Source organism: Marmota marmota, unplaced genomic scaffold, assembly GCF_001458135.2.
Source record: "Marmota marmota marmota unplaced genomic scaffold, marMar, whole genome shotgun sequence".
In the NCBI taxonomy this organism is placed as follows: domain Eukaryota; kingdom Metazoa; phylum Chordata; class Mammalia; order Rodentia; family Sciuridae; genus Marmota; species Marmota marmota.
In genome coordinates, this window is record NW_026000205.1 from 10521884 (window position 1) to 10546132 (window position 24249).

The 24249-nt window shown below is 38.2% G+C and overlaps 2 protein-coding genes and 1 pseudogene across 10 annotated transcripts in view; all 3 read right to left on the reverse strand.

The window, feature by feature from the left end:
* Zfp14 (ZFP14 zinc finger protein) overlaps window positions 1-3994 on the reverse strand; it is a 42296-nt gene extending 38302 nt beyond the window's left edge. Inside the window, exon 1 of the mRNA XM_048791162.1 lies at window positions 3863-3994. The gene's annotated coding sequence lies outside the window, so the exon portion shown is untranslated. The remainder of the gene's footprint in view (window positions 1-3862) is intronic.
* LOC107151837 (zinc finger protein 82 homolog) lies at window positions 2980-24036 on the reverse strand. Of its 9 annotated transcripts, XM_048791148.1 has the most exons (6): window positions 18382-19143; window positions 16276-16347; window positions 15834-16158; window positions 13587-13713; window positions 11302-11397; window positions 2980-4465 (listed from the first exon to the last, which is right to left on the reverse strand). In XM_048791148.1, exons 3-6 carry the CDS (start codon window positions 15840-15842, stop codon window positions 3096-3098), a joined length of 1602 nt encoding a protein of 533 aa, XP_048647105.1. In that variant the 5' UTR covers window positions 15843-16158; window positions 16276-16347; window positions 18382-19143; the 3' UTR covers window positions 2980-3095. The 9 variants fall into 9 exon arrangements, with proteins under 9 accessions (XP_048647105.1, XP_048647107.1, XP_015352742.1 ...); XM_048791150.1 differs by lacking the exons at window positions 16276-16347; window positions 18382-19143 and adding an exon at window positions 23919-24036 and having other exon boundaries at window positions 15834-15920; XM_015497256.2 differs by lacking the exons at window positions 16276-16347; window positions 18382-19143 and adding an exon at window positions 23853-24031 and having other exon boundaries at window positions 11302-11394; window positions 15834-15920.
* Window positions 6104-7402, reverse strand: LOC107151537 (annotated as a pseudogene).
* Window positions 24037-24249: the final 213 nt, after the last annotated feature.

Below are 24249 nucleotides of genomic sequence, written 5' to 3' on the forward strand. Positions count from 1 at the left end.
ATGTGATGCATGACTACATTTTAAAGCAAATCATAGGGCATGATATAATTTTACCCTTCAATACTTCAGTATAGATCTCTAGCACATACTTATACACACACCCATAATGCCAACATAATGCCTAACATAATGAACAATTGCTTAGTATCATTTAATACATAATCCAGGGTTATATTTACACAATATATAAAAACATTGTCACTAATTTGTCCAAATCAAGGTTGGACTGACTACATTTTCTGTACCCTTAATGCTCTGGCAGTTCAGGCCTTGATCCTGAAGACTCCTCCCAAGACTAGCTAATGCATAGATAGCAATAGTTCCCCTGTGAGTAGATCTTTGATATACAAACCAAACAATCCAGAGCCCATATTCCCAACCATGCTTTATCAAACTCACACACCGCATCAAAACTCCCCAGCCCTAAATTACCCTAGGGCCAGGTACTAGGAATCACCTCACAACTAGGAATCACCTCTGTAGCACAGAATCTGCCAAAATTATTCAAACTATCCACCCTAAAAGTACTCAAGTGTCTAGCCTGCCTTACCCATTCCTTCCCCCCAAATAAAACAATAAAAAACAAATCACTAATAAAGGCCTTGGGGTATGCATTATCCTCTCTATTTCTGCTTTTACCCAAGTCTTTGGGTGCTTCCCCATATGGCCCTACATGCAAGCCATGCCTCCTGATAGATAGTAGAATACCTATTTTTAGGGATTTGAGAATAAACTTTCTTCAAGACAATCATTTTTATGTCTATCACCATGCGTAATTAAAACAAATCCCAAGTACATCAAAATGTTAAAACACAAGGATACCAATATGTTCCATACACTGTACTTGATATGTCTATTATTCTTGACATAGGATTATGGTTCTTTTTGTTCTTGATATGTATTTTGGTTAAGAAATTAAACCATTAATTCAGGAAACTTTTCAAATTGTGGATTTCGTTATTTGCTTCTTTGTTTCACTAATCTGTTCCTTAGTTCTCCATGTTTCCTGTAAAGGGGTAATTAGATTCAGAGACTAAGTTGTAATTCTGAAGCAAATTTTTAGCGGGGAAGGGGGGGGGAATATTTCACAGGAGATACTTTGTATATTGATTGTATCACATATAGAAGGGCATAGCCTGGCTGATCTAATTTAGAAATGTTAATGTAGATTAGTGGGTGCTGCCATTCAGCACCACCAATCATAAGCTTTCTATCAATCCTTCACCCATGGTCTTGTATCCATGGATATCTCCACCAAGACCCATTATTTTATAAATAAGCATAATTTTCAAATTCTATCACTCCTTTTGATCTTTACCAGCTAGAATTTTCTATTAATAATCTATCCTTCACAACTTTTGGTTGTTTTGAAATGCAGTTCATAAAGGTAAGGAAAGATTTAAATGTTCGGGCTGGGGATGTGGCTCAAGCGGTAGCGTGCTCGCCTGGCATGTGTGCGGCCCGGGTTCGATCCTCAGCACCACATACAAACAAATATGTTGTGTCCGCCGAAAACTTAAAAAAAAAAAAATAAATATTAAAAAAAAAAAAAAAAAAAAAAGATTTGAATGTTCCAGTCTTTCCCTTTATTTATCAATAATGCACTAGTGTGCTCCATAGTTGATCAATGCATTTGGTTAGGAAAAAATGCAATCAAAGGCTACAGTGGGGGCTGGGGATGTGGCTCAAGCGGTAGCGCGCTCCTCTGGCATGCGTGCGGCCCGGGTTGGATCCTCAGCACCACATACAAACAAAGGCTACAGTGGTCTAAAAAAAAAAAAAAAAAAGGACACAGAAGCCAATACGAAGGGAGTCGAACTAGCCTATGTAGAATAATCCAGCATTTTTTTTTAAAGTTACAAAGGAGTGACTAAACAAACAATGTAGGCAGGCGTGGTGGCACACAACTGTAAATCAGTACTTGGGAGACTGGGGATCACTTGAGTTCAGCGGTTTGGACACCAGCCTGGGGAACATGGCAAAAAACTCATCTCCAAGGGGGCAAAAAATGCAGGAGTTATAATACAGGTAAGTTTAAATTTACAAATAGCTTCCTTTTATGTAATCTTTTGTTAGCCTTTAATTAAATATTAACTAGGACTTGAGAATGTAGATTGTAGAATACCTGTTTTATTATAAACTGGAAAATAATTTCTCACTTTCAGTATTTTAACAAGAATAAGGGATAAATGTTGGTAGAAGGCATATTTATATTCATTACTTCTATAGTCTTTTTTTTTTGTACCAGGGATTGAACCTAGGAGTGCTTAACCACTGAGCATAGTCTTTCAAGAGAATTCTCAAAAGATTAATATTAAGAATAAAATAAATAAAACAAAATATAGTGGCTTAAAACAACAACCAATTTTTAAATTCTTTTATGATTGTGTGCATCAGGAGTTGGGCAGGGACTTAACTGGTTGAGTCTTCTATTCCACATGGTGTCAGCTGAGGTTACTCAGTGGTGATCAGCTGGTCTAGAGGATCAAAAACTCTTTCAATCAAATATCTGGTGTCTTAAAGGGCATGTCTGGAAGACTGCATTCATCAGGTATCTCTCCCTGTATATATAATCTCAGGGCTTCTCCATTTGCTAGACTTTGTTACATGACAGTTCAGAGCTTGAGAAAGTGTTTTAAGAGATGAAGTAACCTTACCAGTAAAGCATGGGCCCAGAAACTGGCACAGAAGTACTTCTACTATGTTCTACTGGACAAAGCAGTCTCAGATTCTGCTCATATTCAAGGGAGGAAATATGGACTCCATCTGTTAATGGGAACAATGTCAAGAATTTGCAGCCATTTTTGCTACAGTTTTATACCATCATTTTACAAAGAAGAAATTACCGCACGGAGCAGTTGTGTCTTCTTCAATATAACCAAAAGAAAAAAGTGATGGGATAGAGATAAGTATCTTTCCCACATTGTTATATTAATAGGATCAGTTACAACAAATGTGCTGAAATGATGGTAGAACATATCAACATAGCCTTTTAATGGTATAAAACCCCTTACGCCAAGTCAGCTACATGTAGGAAGCAAAAGAGATTATTACATTCATAGAATGTTCTACAACATAGGACTGATAAGATTTTCTTACATTTTTACATTATGAATTTTCAGATGATGGGTAAGGTGTGAATGTTGTCTAAAGGCCTTCTTACATTCTTTACATTCATAGGGTTTCTCACCAGAATGAATTCTCAAATGTTGGATAAGAGATGAATTGAGTCTAAAGGCCTTCCTACATTCCTTACACTCAAAGGGTTTTTCACCAGTGTGAATGCTTTGATGTAGAGTAAGTTTTTGGCGCAATCTAAAGGCTTTCCCACATTCCTTACATTTATAGGGTTTCTCACCAATATGAATACTCTGATGTTGTGTAAGTTGTGAAAGTAGTCTAAAGGCTTTTCCACATTCCTTACAATCATAGGGTTTAACACCAATATGAATACTCTGATGTGAAATAAGTTGTGAGTAACGACTAAAGGCCTTCCAGCATTCCTTACATTCGTAAGGTTTTTCACCAGTATGAATTCTGTGATGGAGAATAAGATGATAACCACGACTAAAGGTTTTTCCACATTCCTTACACTCATAGGGTTTCTCACCAGTATGAATTCTCTGATGGAGTGTTAGTTGCTGTCTTACTCTAAAAGCCTTCCCACATTCCTTACATTCATAGGGTTTCTCACCAGTATGAAGTTTGTGATGTACTCTAAGTCCAGAGCCACACAAAAAGTCCTTCCCACATTCTTTACATTCATACAGTCTGTCAGCAATATTAAGCTTTTGATGTCGAGTAAGGTGTGCATACTGTCTAAAGGCCTTCCCACATTCTTTACATACATAGGGTTTCTCACCAGTATGAATCCTCTGATGGAGAGTAAGTTGTCCTCGAACTCTGAAGGCTTTCCCACATTCTTTACATTCATAGGGCTTCTCACCAATATGAATTTTCTGATGTACTCGAAGATCTGGGCCACACATGAAAGCTTCCCCACAATCCTTGCATTCATAGAGTTTTTCTCCAGAATGAAGTCTCTGATGTCGAGTAAGGTGTGCAGTTTGTCTGAAGGTCATCCCACATTCCTTACATTCATAGGGTTTTTCACCAGTATGAATTCTGTGATGAAAAGTAAGTTGCTGGCGTACTTTAAAAGCCTTCCCACATTCCTTACATTCATAGGGTTTCTCCACTAATTGAATTCTCTGACGTGGAGTCACAGATGTGCGCTTTTGATAAGAGGATACTTTTTCAGATGTGAGTTTCACTTGACTGAAGTATCCCTCTTGAGGTCCCTCTTGTCCTTCAAATTTTCTTTTGGATTCCCAATCATTTTTTAAAATGAGGCCCTTAAAGCCATGGTTTTTAATTCTTTCCATTAGCTTCCACTGGGATAAATTTATTTCATAAATGTAATTTTCTGAAGATAACTTCTTGGTCTCACACCTGGTCTCCAAATCTAAAAGAAAAAATAAAAGAAGTAAAATTTTGGGGCTGGGACTGTGGCTCAGTGGTAGAGTGCTCACCTAGCAAGGGTGAGGCACTAGGTTCGATCTTCAGCACTATATAAAAATAAATAAAAATAAAGGCATTGTGTCTAACTACAACTTAAAAAAAAGTATTAAAAAAAAAGAAGTAAAGTTTCGACAGTGGAAACAAGACAATTAATGAAAGTAATACTCAAACTCTAAATAATATGGGGGAAAAAAAGCAAAAAAAGGCAAAAAGGAACACCAGGAAAATGAGAGTTCATATAAGACAGGAAGACTAATGGTTAAGCATTTAAGCCAGTGATTTTCAAGTTGAGGTGTGAATCAGAATTCCTGGGGAGCTTATTACAAATACTAAGGCTTAAATATCACCCAAACCATGTGCATCAGATTCTATATTCCCAGAGGAATATTTACTATTCTCCACACAATGATTCTGAAAGAGATGAAACATTAGGAATCCATACTTAATTTTTTCTTTTCAAAAATGTCTCTTTATTCTTAAAATTAAAATCAAGCTCATTTGGTTAACAAGGCCATTTACCTATATCTTAAACCTCTGTTCCCTTTATTGCTACCTGGAAAGGCCTCCTTTTGGATATTACGACATCTCCCAACTTCCTTTCATCTCTCAGGAATTTGCACAGTCTGCTCCATCTCCCACAAATTTCCTAATGGAGGTCTTTGCATGGCTGGCTCCTTCTCATCCTAAGCTCTTAGATTAAAAGTCACTTCCTTTGAGATCTACCCTACTTAGTACCTAAGTCTATGCTGTCATTCTTTATTTCTTGCCTTTATAACATATCCTACTTTTTAACACATATACTCACTAATTTTTGCCTTCTACATGATGGGCAATTGCTTTACCAGTGACCTTTAGGCCCAGTCCTATTTTGCTTATTTTTACCCATAAATCTCCTCAAGAGCAGAGACAATCCTAATTTACTCTCTATTAAGTAATGAATCCATAACATATAATTTTACTCATTTAATTCCCATAGTTATATAGTTATTCTGAATAGATCTGTCTGCCCCTAGTCTCTTTTTTTTTTTTTTTTTAAAGACTTTTCCCAGCATTGCTTTTATTTATTTTTTTTTTTTAAAGAGAGAGAGAGAGAGAATTTTTTAATATTTATTTTTTAGTTTTCGGCGGACACAACATCCCTGCCTGCATGTGGTGCTGAGGACCGAACCCGGGCCGCACGCATGCCAGGCGAGCACGCCACCGCTTGAGCCACATCCCCAGCCCCTGCCCCTAGTCTCTTATACTTTCCTGTAATGATTAAATTCTCTCTTCATTCATTCAAGCTTGCTCAGCTAAATAAATAAATGGAAGAAGGTGGCTGCATATGTCCATATCTATGCAGTATTCTCTGTACTACCCATTTATTTATTCCTTCACATGGCTATGTGTTATTTTTTGTCTCTACATTATGGCAAAGTTACTGAAGAATTTTATTTACTCAATTTCCCCTTAAGTTTATTACTCATTCATTTCACAAATATTCAACTGGTTTCCTTCTTTCCTCCTCTTACTCAGGTCTCTTCCTTTCTCTCATAGGCAAGACTATTTCAATATTTTCTGGAAACATATTAGTGATTTTTAAAAAATATTTATTTTTTACTTGTAGTTGGGCACAATACCTTTATTTTATTTATTTTTCCTCTGGTGCTGAGGATCAAACCCAGGGCTTCGCATGTGCTAGGCAAGTGCTTATTGCTGAGCCACAGTCTCGGCCCCATATTAGTGATTTTTTGAGACAGGAAATCATATTTATACCTTATTGCAGTTCTTATGAAATTCTTAGGCAAGAAATAAAAAATGTAACTTACCCATATGCACAACTATATTATGACCAATTTACCTATAAACATAACTATATTGCCTTCTTCCCCTCTACCCCAGCCTAAGGACATTGTTACCACAATCATGCCTCTCTCCATTGCATTAATTTCCTCTATAGAATCATTCGCATGAGCACACAAATATGCTCTAATATATCATCAAATACACTGCTTATAATCCATATCCTCAATGTTAACTATCAACATATTTCTTAGCACCACAACTTTAGCCTTTAACTAAGTACATTTACAAAATTTTTTTTTAGTTGTGGACGGACACAATACCTTTATTTATTATTTTATGTGGTGCTAAGACTCGAACCCAGTGCCTCACATGTGCCAGGCAAGCATTCTATCACTGAGCCACAACTCCACCTCCATAACTAAGTACATTTTAAGTATAAGTACAATGTATTTCCCAGTAAGTATCAGATAAATAAACTCTCTAGACAAAATTCTAGTTTTAGAGACAATTACACAAAGAAGGTGCTTCAGGTCCATTTTAAAAACAATTGAGATTCTTTGAGAAAATTGCATTAGTCTTTCTTTTTATCACCGATTCTTGTTGGTCTTTTGTTGGTAATCCATTTCTGTCACTATCCTTACAGTCAACTTTGCCTTTCTTTTTTAATCATTGGATTCTTGTACAGCTTTTCTAGGCCATATGCAACTAACAAAAGGGGAAATCATAGGATATATGTATAGCTCCAGAGAAGAATAGGAATGACAATACAAGGAATGCACACCACTGTCCCTGGCTCAAGCTCCTAAACCAAGAGGATGAAGTGGCCAAGGCAAAGTCCACATTTGGGAGGGAGGGAGGAGGACAAGCTGTCGCCCAGCCAATAAGCACCTCCAAACAGGATGACAAAGGATTCTGTGTCAGCTTGAGGACACAGGGCAGATGCCCAGAACCAGAACCTGGCAGCTGGGGCCACAAACTCAAAGAGTCATCTTACATACATTCTCCTAACTGCCTCCCCTATATCTCTCTCATCAACTCACCCCAATCAGGTTTTCATCCTGAAATAAATATTTACAAGGTCATCAGTATTCTCCATCTTACTAGAACCTGAGATCATTTCTCAGTTCTCACTCTACTCCCTCCAACTTGAAACATTTACTACTGTTTTTATTTATTTTCTCTCAGTGAGTGGATATTCCTTCTCTATCTCCTCTGTTGTCTCTGCCTTCAAAGGTCTAAGTTCTCCCATGAATCAGTTCTTAGGATTCTTTTTATATCCTTTCTTCTATCTGCATGCCTTCCTAAGTGATCACATCCAGATCCATGGATTTAATTCTAATCATAAAAGTAAAGATGCTCAAACATATATCCAGCTGTAATCTTTCCTGGCTCCAGATGGACATTTTCAATGGCCTATTCAACATCTCAAACTGAAAAAGTTAAAATATACAAAATCAGAAACTGTCAATGTCAACCTTTCAAGCTGCTTTTCCTTATCTTCCCCTCTTAAATAAATTGTGCTTCTGTTCAACCAGCTTTTTTTAAGCAAATACCTTATCCTCCCTCTCCACTTTTTGATACTGGGGATTGAGTCAGGGGTACTTAACCACTGAACCACATCCCCAGTCCCCTTTTTTTAAATATTTATTTTTAAATTATAGATGGACACAATATCTTTATTTTATGTGGTGCTGAGGATGGAACCCAATGCCTCATGTATGCTAAGTGAGCACTCTACCACTGAGCCACAACCCCAGCTCCCCAAGTCCCCTTTTTTATATTTTACTTTGAGACAGGGTCTTGCTCAGTTGCTTAGGGCCTCACTAAATTGATGAAGCTGGCTTTGAACTCATGATCTCCCTGCTTCAGCATCCCGAGTCGCTGGGATTACAGGTTGTGTGCCATCCTGTCCGGCCCTTTCTCTCCACTCTTTACCACTTACTCCACTTGTAATCTCAGTAACATATTCTTTATGGTTTTTTCAGGGTTCTTTTTTTTGGGGGGGTGGTATGGGAGATTGAACCCAGGGGCGCCTAACCAATGAGGCACATCCCCAAGCCCTTTTTTGTATTTTATTTAGAGACATGGTCTCACTGAGTTGCTAAGCGTCTCACCATTGCTGAAGCTGGCTTTGAACTTGAGATCCTCCTGCCTCAGTCTCCAGAGCTGCTTGGACTACAGGCGTGGCCACCACACCTGGCTTTTTCATGGTTCTAAAGATTGAATCTAAAATACTCCATCACTGAACTATATTCCCAGCTCTTTTTATTTTTTATTTTGACAGAGTCTTGCTAAATTACCCCAGTTAGCCTCAATCTTGCAATCTTCCTGTCTCAGATTCCCATGTAGCTGGGATTCAGACATGCACCCACATGCCCAACTCAATAGCATATTCAGCGCATATATATATATATATATATGCTATAGATGGACACAATACCTTTATTTTATTTATTTTTATGTGGTGCTGAGGATCAAACTTGGTGCCTCATGTGTGCTAGGGAAGTGCTTTACCACTGAACTACAACTGCAGCCCTGGCAGTACCTTCTACATGCTATGACTCTAACAGTTTTCTTTTTCTTGGTGGGGTGAGTACACCAAAGATTGAACTTAGGACACTCAACTGAGCTACATCCCCAGTCCTATTTTGTATTTTTTATTTAGAGATAATGTCTCACTGAGTTGCTTAGCACCTAGCTTTTGCTGAGGCTGGCTTTGAACTCAGGATCCTACTGCCTCAGCCTCCCAAGCTGCTGGGATTATAGGCATGCACCACCGCACCTGGTTTCTAACAGCTTCTTAGTACTTCTTATCATTGTCAGTCTTATCCAAACAATCATTATGTCTAGTCTGAACAACTGAAACTGGCTCTATACTGATCCCTCAGGCTTTTGCACTCAATCAGAGGGATCATTTTATAATACAAACAATGGCTTCTGATTTTTCTGATTACATTATCTGATCTTTTCCTAACACAGACTTCATATCTCTTGTTCCTTCTCCTTCTCTGACCATAATGGCCTTCATGTCATTCCTCAAACACAAAAGGCTGACTTCTTACCCAGACCATTTCCATCTGCTCAGAATAATCTTCTCTCAGAAAATTTTATGGTTTAAACCCTTACTTTATGTCTTTCCTCAAATATCAGCTCCTCAAAAAAATCTTCTCTCAGGGCTGGGATTGTGGCTCAGCAGTAGAGCACTCGCCTAGCACGGGCAAGGGCCGGATTTGATCCCCAGCACCACATAAAAATAAAGGTATTGTGTTGTGTCCATCTACACCTAAAAAATAAATATTAAAAAAAAAACTTCTCTCGTTTGTCCAATTTTCCATATGCATGCAATACTTCAATAAAACTTACTTAAAAGTAGAATAGAAAAGGAAAGGGGAAGGAAAGAAAAAAGAATGTACTCATTTAAGATGTCTAACTGTGAGACAATTATTATTTGGGCTAAATGCTTTCTGACTAAACTGATAACTTATTCATTTGGAATCTCTGCATTTCATTTTCTTTGAATGTTAATACTTGTAAATGTCATTTTACTACCTGAATTTGAATAAGAAAATAGGTTAGGATGGGGGGGGCAGGGTACCTTTTTTTTTGGTAGAAAGGAAATAATGTAGGCACTAAAATTATCTTATTATTACAAAACTAGAGCTATTAGCCTAAAATGATTCTTCTCAGTCAGACCTGAATATACAAAGAACAAAATACATAATATGTATCTCTACACAAAATTTTAAGGAATCTTTTTTAACAAAAGGTATAATGAGAGATGAAAATAGGTCAGAAGTAGAAGCTAAACCAATGGATTATTGTCCCTATAGTCTACTACATTTAAGTTTCTTCTTAACTTGAAGGTAGATAAATTAAAGAAAATAGGAATGATATTCTGTAATTTGGGGTCTATCTTCTAGTGTAATTCACATGAAACTTTAGTTGCTGATAAAACATAATATTATAACAGCAAGCATATATATTTTCACAAATTAATGAGAAAAGTTGAAAAAAAGTTTTCTTCATCATAACTAAAATAGCCTTTCATGGGGCTGGGGCTGAAGCACAGTAAAGCGCTTGCCTAACATGTGTGAGGCACCAGGTTCGATCCTCAGTACCACATAAAAATTAACAAATAAAATAAAGGCATTCTGTCCATCTACAACTAGAAAAAAAAATTAAATAAAATAGCCTTTCATCCCATATCATTCTCTATCCTCTTACTCTGCTTACTTTTCTTCATAGCACTCTCTTTATAGCTGACATTTCTTTTTTTCCTCTCTTTTTTTTTATTAGTTGTTCAAAACATTACAAAGCTCTTGACATATCATATTTCATACATTTGATTCAAGTGGGTTATGCTGACATTATATTTCTATTTAATTACAGTAACTAGGTTTCTCTTATTACCAGGTAAACTCCACAGGGACAAGGACTTCATTGGTTTTGTTTACCACAGTATTGACAGCACCTATAATAGTGCCCAGCCCAGAGGTTATCTATCTATCCACCTACCCATCCATTAATGTAAAAGAAGAAAGAAACAGAATCGAAATATAGAATGGCTGGGGCTGGGGATGTGGCTCAAGTGGTAGCGCGCTCGCCTGGCATGCGTGCGGCCTGGGTTCGATCCTCAGCACCACATACAAACAAAGATGTTGTGTCCGCCGAAAACTAAAAAATAAATATTAAAAAATTCTCTCTCTCTCTCTCTCTCTCTCTCTCTAAAAAAAAAAAAATATATATATATATATATAAAATGGCTGTCAGTAATGAGGACACAAGAAAAACTGAAAGAACAGAAAAAGAGTGGTAAGTGGATAAAGAAGTAGTTCTTTTAGTATCCCCAGCTTTAACCTTAATTTTCTCCCCAGGTCTCAGGCATTTTTCCTTGGGCATTAGACATTTAAAGAGGGCTTTAAACAACATCACAAAAGGGTGTGCCTCCTTCTCATCCAGAGGGTTGCCTTCCCACAGTAACTGGTCCTCACTTACCTGAATATTGTCTTTTTCCTTTCTTCATAATTTTCCAGGGATCTTTTCCTTGTTCCAATAAGGAAATCACATCTGGTTTAGAAATGAAGCACCCTGCTTAGAAGAAAGGAAACAAAGTGATATGGAAATAAAACGTAAGTTCAAAATTACTTTGGTTTATCCTGGTTAAATGTGTAATAAACTACAGGTTAAAATGGTAATTGGTGGGGGACTGGGAATATAGCTTAGTTGGTAGTGTGCTTCCCTTGCATGCACAAGAACCTGATTCACAAGCTGAGGCTGTAGCTCAGTGGCAGAACAGCTGCCTAGCATGTGTGAGGCACTGGGTTCGATCCTTAGCACCATATACAAATAAAATAAAGGCATTCTATCCATCTACAACTACAAAATTTTTTTTTTAAAAATCACATTAATCCAGACGCAGTGTTGCATACCTGTAATACCAGTGGCTCAGGAGGCTGAGACAGGAGGATCATAAGTTCAAAGACAGCCTCAGCAATTTAGCGAGGCATTAAGCAACTCAGTGAGATCCTGTCTCTAATAAATTACACAAATAGGGCTGAGGATCTGGCTCAGTAGTCAAGTGCCCCTGAGTTCATCCCCCGGTATCAAAACAAAAAAATTCACATTAAGGTTACACAATTAATAGAGATTACAGAGGGAGGGAAAAGATCTTTTAAAAATCTGTATTCATATACATCTTCTTCTTCAGAGGAAATCAATGGCTGAGATCATAGATCACACGGTTCAAATCCTGCCTCTTTCACCTCCCAGCTGTGTGACCCTGGGCATGTTACTTCTACATTTCTTTTTCCTTATTATAAATTAGTGTTATTGGGGCTGGAGTTGTGGCTCGCCTAGTGCATGGGAGGCCCTGGGTTCAATCCTCAGCACCACATAAAATAAGTGAGTAAATAAAGGTATTGTGTCCAACTACAACAAAAATAAATATTTAAATAAAATAAATTAGTGTTAATACCACCTCCTTACAGACTTATTGTGAATTTTACATGAATATATACTTATACCTAAATATTAGTCATCAGTTATTGTTATTTTACTGAGAAGAAAACAAGAAGCTTCCTAGGAGACATTAATTGTGATTTATTAGGATATTCATACAACATTAATTGCAAAGTTCTTAGATTTTTAATTTTCAGTCATAAAAGTAGGTAAAACTGAATGTTTATTTACAAAAGGAATGAGTTATCTTGAATTGTAAATAAATCTTTTTTTTAAAGACAGAGAGAGAGAGAGAGAGAGAATTTTTTAAATATTTATTTCTTAGTTTTCTGCGGACACAACATCTTTGTTTGTATGTGGTGCTGAGGATCGAACCCGGGCCACAGCATGCCAGGCGAGAGCGCTACTGCTTGAGCCACATCCCCGGCCCCTGTAAATAAATCTTGGTAATCCAATTTACCACTATGTAAATTATGTTTTCTTTTGATAGAGAAAAATCAAGACACAAGGTCTAGTTATTCTTCTTACAGGTATGTAAATAAAATATCTAAAGCAATTCTGAGTTCAAAAACAAAGTGAAATATTTTCGTTGACACTGATAAGTCTATAAATCACCTAGATTTGAAGGACAGGGAAGCCAAGCATAGCATATTCCTGTAATCTCAGTCTCTTGGGAGGCTGAGGAAGGAGGATCACAAGTGTCAGCCCAGCCTGGGCAACAGAAAACCCTGTCTCAAAACATAGAAAGAGCTGGGGATCAGGGCTCGGGCTGTGGCTCAGTGGTAGAGTGCTTGCCTAGCAGTATGAGGCCCTGGGTTTGATCCTCAGCACCACACAGAAATAAATAGATAAAATAAAGGTATTGTGCCCATCTACACGTAAAAAAATTTTTTTAATTAAAAAACAAAAATGATAGGGAAGATGAATATACTTAATGAAGATGCTCACTTCCAATGAAATAAAGCTGAAACCTTTCCTTTAAAAANATAACCCTGGCCCCTAAGTTAGTTTCTTGAAAGATAGTCTTCTCTTTTTTTTTTTTTTTAGGTACTAGGGTTTAAACCCAGAGATTAAATCTGAGCCTTATGCATGTTAGACAAGTGCTCTGCCTCTGAGATACAGCCCAACTCTTTTTTGTTTTATTTTGAGGCAGATTCTTGCTAATTTGCTGAGGCTGGCCTCAAACTTAAGATTTTTGCCTCAGCCTCTCAAGTCATCAGGCATGCACCACTACATCCAGCTTGAAAGATAATTCTTGAAATTTTCAGAGGAAAAAGCTGATGTTAACAGAAGACACTTAATATAAAGGTAGAGAACCTTACCTAGTGAGATAAAGTTGCTATAGTTTTCCAGCATCACATCTTTGTATAAGTCCCTCTGTTCCAAGTCCAAGTATTCCCACTCTTCCTGAGAGAAGACTATGGATACATCACTGAACATCACTGATCCCTGAAATGACAAACATTGTTTGTCATATAATTGATACGAAAAAAAAATCTTGCAGGAAATGGAATATGATGGCGAGGAAAGAGCCTTGAAAGCTGGAAAGTTGTTAATACACCCAGTTCGGAAATGAGTGTGCCTGAAGCGGAGTACCTACCTGGTCCTGAAGAATCCTGTTGCTACTACAAGGCTGGGGTTATAGCTCATTGGTAGAGCACATAAACAAATAAATAAAGATATTTTTAAAAAATCCTGTTGCTACAGATAAGCCTCTTACACACTGGTTTACCTCAATAATCTAAACAGGTGTGTGTGGGGGGTTTCCTATTAAATGATACCCGAGCCTCAAGTAAATGTTATACTGTATATAAATAAAGCAACTGCCTGTTATATGTCTGCATCATAAGTTCTCAAAAACATGAGTTCTTCTATCCCCCCTCCTTAAATAACAGATTAAAAACAAAAACAAAAAACCTCTCTATTCTCTGCCTTAGAAAAGGGATCTGTAATCCCAGAGGCTTGGAAGGCTGAGCAGGAGATCATGAGTTCAAAGCCAGATTCAGCAACTTAGCAAGGTCCCAAGCAATTGAACAAGACCCTGTCTCAAAGTGAAATAAAAAAAGGACTGGAAGGCTGGGTGCAGTGGCGCATGCCTGTAATCCCAGTGGCTCAGGAGGCTAAAGCACAAAGATTGAGAGTTCAAAGCCAGCTTCAAAAAAGCAAGGTTCTAAGCAACTTAGTGAGATAGGGCTGGGGATGTGGCTCAGTGGTTGAGAGCCCCTGAGTTCAATCCCTGGTACCAAAATAAATAAATAAAAATAAAAATGGCTGGAAATGTAGCTCAGTGGTTAAGCACCCTGGGATCAATCTCCAGAACAAAAAAGAAAAAGAAAAGGTTCTGAGTCCAGTTAAAGAATTTCTTCTGTTTATATTCAAAATCAGAATATATGACAATTATTAATAATTTTTCCTTGTTACAATTTTTTTTCTTTTTTAACCAGGGATTGAACTCTCGTGGGGCATTTAACCATGGCACCACATCCCCAGCTTTATTTTATTTTATTTTTTATTTTGACAGTGTCCTGCTAAGTTACTTAGGGCCTTGCTAAATTGCTGAGGCTGGCTTTGAACTTGTGATTCTCCTGCCTCCTGCCTTAGTCTCCTGAGCTACTGGGATTACACCATGCCTGGCATGACAGATTGGGTACTGGGGATTTAATGCAGGGGCCCTTTATAGCTGAGTCACATACCCAGCCCCTTTTTATTTTTTTTTTTTATTTTTTAAATATTTATTTTTTTAGTTTGAGGTGGACACAATATCTTTCATTTATTTTTATGTGGTGTTGAGGATCGAACTCAGCACCCCGCGCATGCCAGGTTAGCGCACTACCACTTGAACCACATCCCCAATCCTTATTTTTTATTTTAACACAGGGTCTCACTAAGTTGTGGAATCCTTGCTAAGTTGCTGAGGCTAGGCTTGAACTCACGATCCTCCTGTCTCAGCCTCCCTTGCTGCTGGCATTACAGGTGTGTGCCACTGTGCCTGGCCATTAGTGTGCAACTCTTTTTTTTTAATATTTATTTTTTAGTTGTAAGTGGACACAATATCTTTATTTTTTTAATATGGTACTGAGAATTGAACCCAGTGTCTCGTGCATACTAGGCAAGCACTTTACCACTGAGCCACAACCCCAGCCCCTAGTGTGCCTCCCCACATACTGAGGATGAAGCCAAACAATAGCAAATCTTATACACTTGGAAAACTCAAGAATAGAAAAGTTCATAATTTTCCTACAAGTGGTTAAATGGACCTATCTTCTCTCATCAACTCAGAAGGGATGGTAAAATATCTCCTGTGAGCAACTTCATTTCTGTGTCATCACAGCTTTTAGCAGAAGACTTGACACATATAGGAGATACTAAAGGATTTGTTCGATGAATACACAATGATTGGGAAAAGAGGTTTCATAGCATTGTGATATTTAGCTTCATCCCTCACTGAATTTAGAACTAGGAGAAAGTTCCTAGATGTAGCTTTGATAGGCAGGAAGTTTCAGAAAAGAAATGTTCACAGGATCTGAACATTATAATATTTCCAGAAAGAGAAATAAGCAGTAACTTACCCGGGCCATGATTTAGTAATTCAAGAAATGGTTAAGTCCTCCTTGGGGTTTGTTTGCCAGGGGAAGTAGAATCCACAGAGGCCAGAACTAGGGGGAGGAAAACAAGGCCATGAGCTGAGATACACCCTAGAACTCCCCAAATGATGTGAGTTACTATGACTTTTTCCCTCTTCTGATCTCTCCATCACACACAGATATATACTTACAAGGAGAACTGAGAAAGTCTAGATAAATCTAATCCCTCTTAAATTTCATGGCTGATAAGGGGCCATATGATCTAAACCAGAGTCTCCTTCAAAGTCTGACAAATATCTGCTTGGATTCACTAGATATAAAAAGAGAAATTCAGTAATAATAATAACAACAACAACAAAAGCTGACAAAATCTGACAAATAAGAAGATGGAAAAAAAATCAGCATTTCCTTACAATATTTCCTTTACCTCTAGATGTTGAGGCTGGACAGTGGCATTTACAAATCCTTTTAGGATCCAGATTTGGAGGAAAGATTGTAACTGAGAAGAAAAAGTTGAAATGATCTAAAAATGAGGTCAGGGTGGATCATAATGAAGGGGAAAAATCTTAACTTTCTTAGTTTTTAACAGGTCTTTGGGAGACTAAGGATGCCCACCAGGCTGAGATGGTTTAATTAGTTGGCAATGCAAAGTTATAGGTCTTGTTGCTTCTTCATTCAAAAGACTTGGGCTCATGTCTTGAAGTACTAAACATCTAATCATCTTTATTATCCCTATTTTTTGACTACACAGGCACATACATACACACACACACACACGTGTGTGTGAGTGTGTGAGTGTGTGTGTGTGTGTATGTATGTATGTATATATATATAATTTTTTTTTTTTGGTACTAGGAATTGAACTCAGAGGCTCTCAATCACTGAGTCACACCCCCGCCTTGTTTTGTATTCTATTTAGAGACAGGGTCTCACTGAGTTGCTTTAGCACCTTGCTTTTTGCTGAGGATGGCTTTGAAGTCACAATCCTACTGCCTCTGCCTCCTGAGCTTCTAGGATTACAGGCATGCACCACTATACCTGGCATATTATTTTATTAATTGATACACAAAACTTGCAAATTGTATATATCAATGAGGTACCATGTTATGTTTTGATATATGTTTGCTTTACACAATGGTTAAAACATATTAATCATATTTGTCTTTTAAGTATACATCATTTCTTCATGGTGAAAACTTTTGAAATCCTTTTTTTTATCTTTTTGAAATCTACAGTACATTATTGTTATCTAGAATCACACCAGAACTTCTGCTCCTATCTAACTGTAACTCAGAGCCCATTAGTCAATATCTTCCTGTCCCTTCCCACTCCCAATCTTCTAGTGACCACCTCTGTATTCTCAATTTTATGAGATCAGCTTTTTAAAATGCCATGTGTGTAAGATCATGCAAGTAATCTTTCTGTGCACGGATTATTTCATTTAATATATGATCTCCAGTTCCATCCATGTTGTTGCAAGTGAGAGGATTTAAATTTTTATGGTTGAATAGTATTTCATTGTGCATATGTATGTATTATTTACCCATTTATTAGATGATGGATATTTAGATTGACTTTATATCTTGGCTATGGTAAATAATGCTGCAATGAACATGGGAGCACGAGTGTTTCTATGACATACTAATTTCATTTCCTTTGGATATACACCCTCTGGTAGGAATACTGGATCATATGGTTGTTCTATTTTTAATTATTTGAGGAACCTCCAAAATGTTTTCCATAATGTCTGCACTCTTTTACATTCCCATCAGCAATGTGCAAGGATTCCCTTTTTTCCATATCCTTACTCACCAACATTTGTTATTTTTAGTATTTTTTTATAGTAGCCATGCTTACTGGGGTGAGGTGATATTTCATGGTGACTTTGCATTTCCCTGATGATTAGTGCATTATCCTTCTTCTGAGTTTTGCAGTCTCTAGGATTACAAACTCAAGAAAAAATTTCCTTTTTAAAATTTTTTTTGTTATCAACAAGCCTTTATCTATTATGTGTGATGCTGAGAATCGAACCCAGTGCCTCACACGTGCTAGGCAAGTGCTCTGCCACTGAGCCACAATTCCAGCTAAAAAAAAAAAAAAAATTTCCTTTTATATGTGTATAAACTATCCTGTATTGAGAATTAGCAATAATACTTAGAACTATAGTCTATATTGTCTCTACTTGGTATCTCTGGAGAATTGGTTTCTGGACCTCCTTGGATACCAAAATCCATGGATGCTCAATCCTTTAAATAAAGTGGTGTCATATTTGCATAGGACCTACGTACCTCCTCCTGTATACTTTAAATTAATCTCAAATTACTTATAATGCCAAATACAAGATAACTGTTATGGAAGTAATTGTTATACTATATTAGTTAAGGAATAATAAAAAGAAATCAGTCCTTACATGTTTCAGGACAGATTCAATGTTTTGAATGTTTTAAATCCCAGGATGGTTGATTCTATGAATGCCTAATCTGTAGATATCAGGGGCTTACAGTTTTCTTCATGAATTTCCTCTACAAATTACCTGCTAGAAGCCATAGAAATGATGTCTCTCTATATATGAGTAGTGGAGGGCCCCCAGTGTGACCTTGCTTGGAATCTTCAAATGTCTCCTAAATTCTGGAAAATTCTGGAAATGTGCTCTGAAGATTTTCTATCCAAAAGCCAGCTTTCATTCACAGGTCTCTGTGAAAGCAAAGTGATGGGCCCGATGATGAGAGCTTTAAATAATGAGAAGGGGATAGTCTGAAGAATGATTTCTCTCAAAGGAAGAAATAAAGAAGGACAAGCTTTTTAGGTAAGAAAGCAAGGCTTAATGTGGAGACATCCTGAAAGGATCTTACATGATGATTTAGCTTGATTTTGTTTATGTTGAAAATGAATATCACACAGCTTTTATATTAATGATGGTGGGGATATTAAAGAGAAACAGAGAGTGAGAAAGAGTTTTGATTGAGTCATATAAGAATTAAGCCTGATGGCCATTATCACTGCAAAACTGAGGCACTGGCAGCCCAGCCTGTCAGCAGCCAGGACAACAGCTACCAAAATCCTTTGGGCTCATCCTATTTTCAATGAGAATTACCCACACTGTTTTCCTGCCTGACTTCATTTACCATGCTCTTTCTCACAACCTAGAGTGAAGAAGTATGGATTACTAGACAATAAAACATATCCACTTATCAAGAATTTCCGCTTTCCGGTCCCCTTCTTCCTCCAGGGAGAAGTCTTTTCTGCTGTCCTTTAATAAAGCCTTCTACTTTCTACTCTAAAAAAAAAAAAAAAAGAACTTCCAACAAGGGTGGTGACAGACGCCTGTAATCCCAGTTATTTGGGAGGCTAAGGCAGGAGAATCACAAGTTCAAGTCCAGTTTGGGCAACTTAGTGAGACTCTGCCTCAAAATAAAAAATAGAAAGGACTGGGGATGCAGCTCAGTGGCAAAGTGCCATAGGGTTTCTCCTTGGTTAAAACAAAACTAAACTTCTAAGTAATGGGTGTTTTAACTGAATCTTCAGGACTGCTATTTAGTATGATATTCTTTCTAAAAATTTTTTTTTAGTTTTTGATGGACCTTTATTTGATTCATTATTCATATATGGTGCTGAGAATCAAATCCAGTGCCTCACACATAGGTAGGCAAGTGCTCTACCTTTGAGCCACAACCCCAACCCTTTAGTATGATATTCTATCCATTCAATAAATCAGAAAATTTGAAACCACTGGGAGAAATTCAATTTAGAAGTAGCAAAGCTGCATTTGAAATCCTTATTTTTCTAACCAAAAGCCAGCTTTCATTCAACTCTAGCCTCTGAAACACAGAATTTCAATTCCAGTGTGAGAAGCCTGGCATGCATGATTCTCTTAAATAAAAAAAAAAAAAAAATCAAATCACCAAAAGAAAGTAAATCTCACTTTAGTACTGATGCCCATATTATCAAGTATGTGAGAAAATGAACATTCTAACCAGTATGCTATAGACTTAACTTACAAGTATGTACAAGCAGTGCTTAAACCATGCAAACCCTCTGACTCAGAAATTCTATTTGGGGGATTAAAGAAAATAATTATACACATGGTCAAAGGTGTATGTAAAAGTATACTGACATTGTTTCTAATGGGAAAAAGTTGGAAAGAACCCAAATGTCCTTCAGTACGAAATAGATTAAATAAATCATAAAGCACCTATAGAATAAAAAAGAATGGGAATACAGCTTAGCAGTATTGCACTTGTCTAGGACATGTGAGGCCCTGAGTTTGATACCCAGTCCTGCAAAAAAGCAAAAACAAAACAAAACTATTATAATTTTAAAAGATGATGTATATCTTTAACTTAAATATGCTTACTACATTTTACTGAGTGAAGAATCCAGATAATAAAAGAGTTATAAGTACTGTATTTGTGTTTTGGCAGGACAAAAACATTTATGTGTATGTGTATTTACTTTAGTTCCCAATATCTACATCTACACTATGATTTCTAAGCTTGTTTACATACATTGGAGTTTTGCCTATTACAGAATGACTAACCATAACTAATGCCTTGTTTCAATGATGTTGCTTCTCATGATTTCTTGACTAATACATTTATCTTTCTTCTGAGTCATTTTAGTCATGATAGCACTCCAAAGAGCTGCTGAATTGTCTCATCCTGTTAGTCTCACTCTGCATCCATAGCTGAGCATAAAAACTTTAAGGCACAGCTGGGTGAAGCAGTGCACACCTGTAATCCCAGCAATTTGGGAGGCTGCGATGGGAGGATTTTAAGTTTGAAACCAGCCTCAGCAACTCAGTGAGACCCTGTCTAAAATAAAAAATAAAAAGAGCTGGGGTATGGCTCAATAGTTAAAAAAAAAAAAAAGAAAGAAAAAAGAAATTTATCCTTATGAAATGTATGTAAAAGTAAACAAAGATGTATATGAAAGGAAGTTCATCAAAGAATAATTTATGACAACAAAAATCACCTAATGATAGACAACAGGTTGAATAAATTATGTTTTAAGATATAATAGCACATTGTGCAATTATTAATGATGATGGCTCTGGTCCATATTAACTAATGAAGAAAGATATTCCTGACAAATTACTAGGTATGATAGACTAAAAAGAATATGCGTGCGCGCACGCACACACACACACACAAAGAATATGCACAATGTCAGGGGGTGGAAAACTCTCATATATCAAAAACAGGCTTTCTTGTCAGCATTCAGGATATGAGTCTAAGCTCTGACAGTTATTTTTTGTATTTTTATTTTATTTTATTTTGTACTGGGGTTGAACCCAGGAGTGCTTAAGCACTGAGCCACATCCCCAATCCTTTTTAATATTTTATTTAGAGACAGGGTCCTGTTGAGTGGCTTAGGGCCTCACTAAATTGCTGAGGCTGGCTTTGAACTTGCAATCCTCCTGTCTCAGCCTCCCCAGCCTCTGGAATTGTGGACATGCACCACCTGAATATTCTTTTTAGATATACATCCCAGGCAGGAGGATCACGAGTTCAAAGCCAGCCTCAGCAAAAGCGGGGCACTAAGCAACTCAGTGAGACCCTCTCTCTAAATAAAATACAAAATAGGGCTGGGGATGTGGCTCAGTGATCCTCTGCCCGAGTTCAATCCCTGGTACCAAAATATATATATACACACACACACACACATGACAATAGGGTGTATTTTCATATATTATACATACATGGAGTACAACTTCTCATCCTTGTGGTTGTACATGATGTGGAGTGATACTGGTCATGTATTTATATTAGCTCTGAGAATTTGGACATGTAACAACTTCATTGTCTGTGCTTCCTCATGGATAAATTGTCGAATAATAACTATCTACCTTATAGGATGAGATTAAGAACATAATACATGCCAAGGGTGGGAGAGCATGCCTGTCATGCCAGCTACTAAGGAGGCTAAGGAAGGAGGACAGCAAATTCAGGGTCAGCCTAGGCAACTTAGTGAGACCCTGTCTCAAAAATAAAAATTTTTAAAAAGGGCTTGGGCCGGGGATGATGGCTCACACCTGTAATCCTGATGGCTCGGATGCTGAGGCAGGAGGATCACGAGTTCAAAGAGCAACTTAGCGAGGGCCTAAGCAACTCAGTGAGACCCTGTCTCTAAATAAAATACAAAATAGGGCTGGGAATGTGTCTCTTGTGGTTAAGCACACCTGGGTTCAATCCTGGTTCTAAAAAAAAAAAAAAAAAATGGGTGGGGTGCTTAGGATACAGCTCAGTGCTAGACTACTTGGCCAGCATCCATGGCATGAGGCCCTGGGTTCAATCCCTAGTACCAAAAAACTAAACATTCTTAGATATTACAATCTTTAAATTTATGGCAATGGATGTGTATCTTTTGGGGTCATGCTAAATTACAGAATTTGTCTCCAGAAGAATGACATATTAACGAATATCTACAAAAAATTTTTACATACAGTTTCATAGGGTGTTTAGTCTGCTGAAAGACCTAAATAGTTTCAAATTACCCTGGTTAAGAATTCTTGTTCAGGGCTGAAGTTGTGGCTCAGTGGAAGAGCACATGTGTGAGGTACTGGGTTCGATTCTCAGCACTGCATATAAATAAATGAATAAAATAAAGGTCCATCAACAACTAAAAAAAATTTTTAAAATAATTCTTATTCTAGGGCTGGGGTTGTAGCACAGATGTAGAGCACTTGCCTAGCATGCGTGAGACACTGGATTCGATTCTCAGCACAATAAAGATATTGTGTCCACCTAAAACTAAAAAATAAATATTTTTTTTAAAAAAATATATATACATATTTAAAAAAGAATTTTTGTTCGAGCTAATGTTTATTATATACTTATTCTAAGAGTTCATAATTATAAAAATAAAGCCCACAAGGCTGATGTAAGCTCAGTGGTAGAGCGCTTGCCTAAAATGTGTGAAGCACTGGGTTCAATCCTCAGCAACACATAAAAAACAAACAAACAAAAGATATTATGTCCATCTACAACTAAAAAATTCTTAAAAAAATAAAGTTGACAGAAGTACTGAAAGCATTCCAAATGGATACCCGCATAGAGGCACTAGGGAGCCAGCCTAGGTAGCAGTTCAATGAAGATAACTTTTAAAAAGAAGAGACCACAGTACCTCAAAAATAAATAAAAAGAGAGAGAGAAGGGAGCAAATGTTCCTATGTCCTAAAAAATAAAAATGCATTTCACAGAACAAGGGGAAACTATTCGCCTTGACCTTGACTTTTAAATGGTAAACGGCAATTCTTTCCTTTTCCTTCGAGGCATGTACAAGTTCAGCAGAACTGGGAAAGAAAGAAATCTTAAAATCCAGGCCTTTCTTGGAGCCCAGCCTGTTTAAATGAGGTCACAGAGCCACGACCCCATATGCCTCTACCCAGTCACGCCTACACCTATTCACCTATTCACACCAATTCAGAACCCTTCCCTGTATCCATGAAAGGCAGGGGTCACGGATACCCAGGGCTGGACTGCAGTTCATAATAGCTTCCTGGAGGGCACTCTGCATTCAATCCCTAGTACCTGAAACCTGCAGGTGGACCCCCATCCCCAGAACTGAGTGTGAGGGCGTGGGAGTCTGTCCGTGCATCGGGACGTGGTATGGTGGGAGTCCTCCCAGGAGCCAGGCTTGGAGGGACTCGTTGACTTCTAACATTTTTATCCCAAGATCAGGTCAGAGCCCTTTCGCTGGGAGTCTTCTCCCTGGCGCTCAGATGATGTCTGGAGGGGCCATTTCACTACTCTGGATTGGGTGTGGCTATATGGCAGATGTCACTGGGGTCACAGTCATACTCTCCACGGCCACAGCAACTTCGCTCACACAAGAGGCTTTGCATCCAATTCGGTCAAACGCCATCACGTACCGGTCCCGAGCTCACAACCGCTCCGAGTCCGGTTCCAAACCCAGGTCCTGTCACGCCCACCGACACAGCTACACCGCCCTTCTCACCAGCGGCCCGAGGCAGCGCGCTACAGTGCCTCCCTTCCCTCTCCTTACCCCCCGCGCCGCAGCGCCTTTGTTACGTAATGGCTAGGACCGACACTCCGGGACAGGACTGCTCACTTGTGGCGCCGAACACGTCTCAAGGTGATGCCCAGCCCAAGCGAAGACGCTCGGCCAGGAACCGTCTACAGCCCAAGGTGCCTAACGGGCCGCACGCAGGGGTTGTTGGGAGGGCCAGCCGCGCGCTGAGTGCGCAGGCGCGCCTGGACAAAGGGGGCGGGTCCAGGCGCGCCTTGTAAGCCTGGGAGCTAGTTCCGCCCCTGTTAGTGTAGGCTGCCCAGTCCTTTGTCTCAAACCGTGTGCTGGCGGGGCGTGGAGAGGGGCGGGGACCGACTGCCTGCGAGTTAATGAAGGAGTGAAGTTTCAAAACGTGACACTCGGTGGGGCCAGC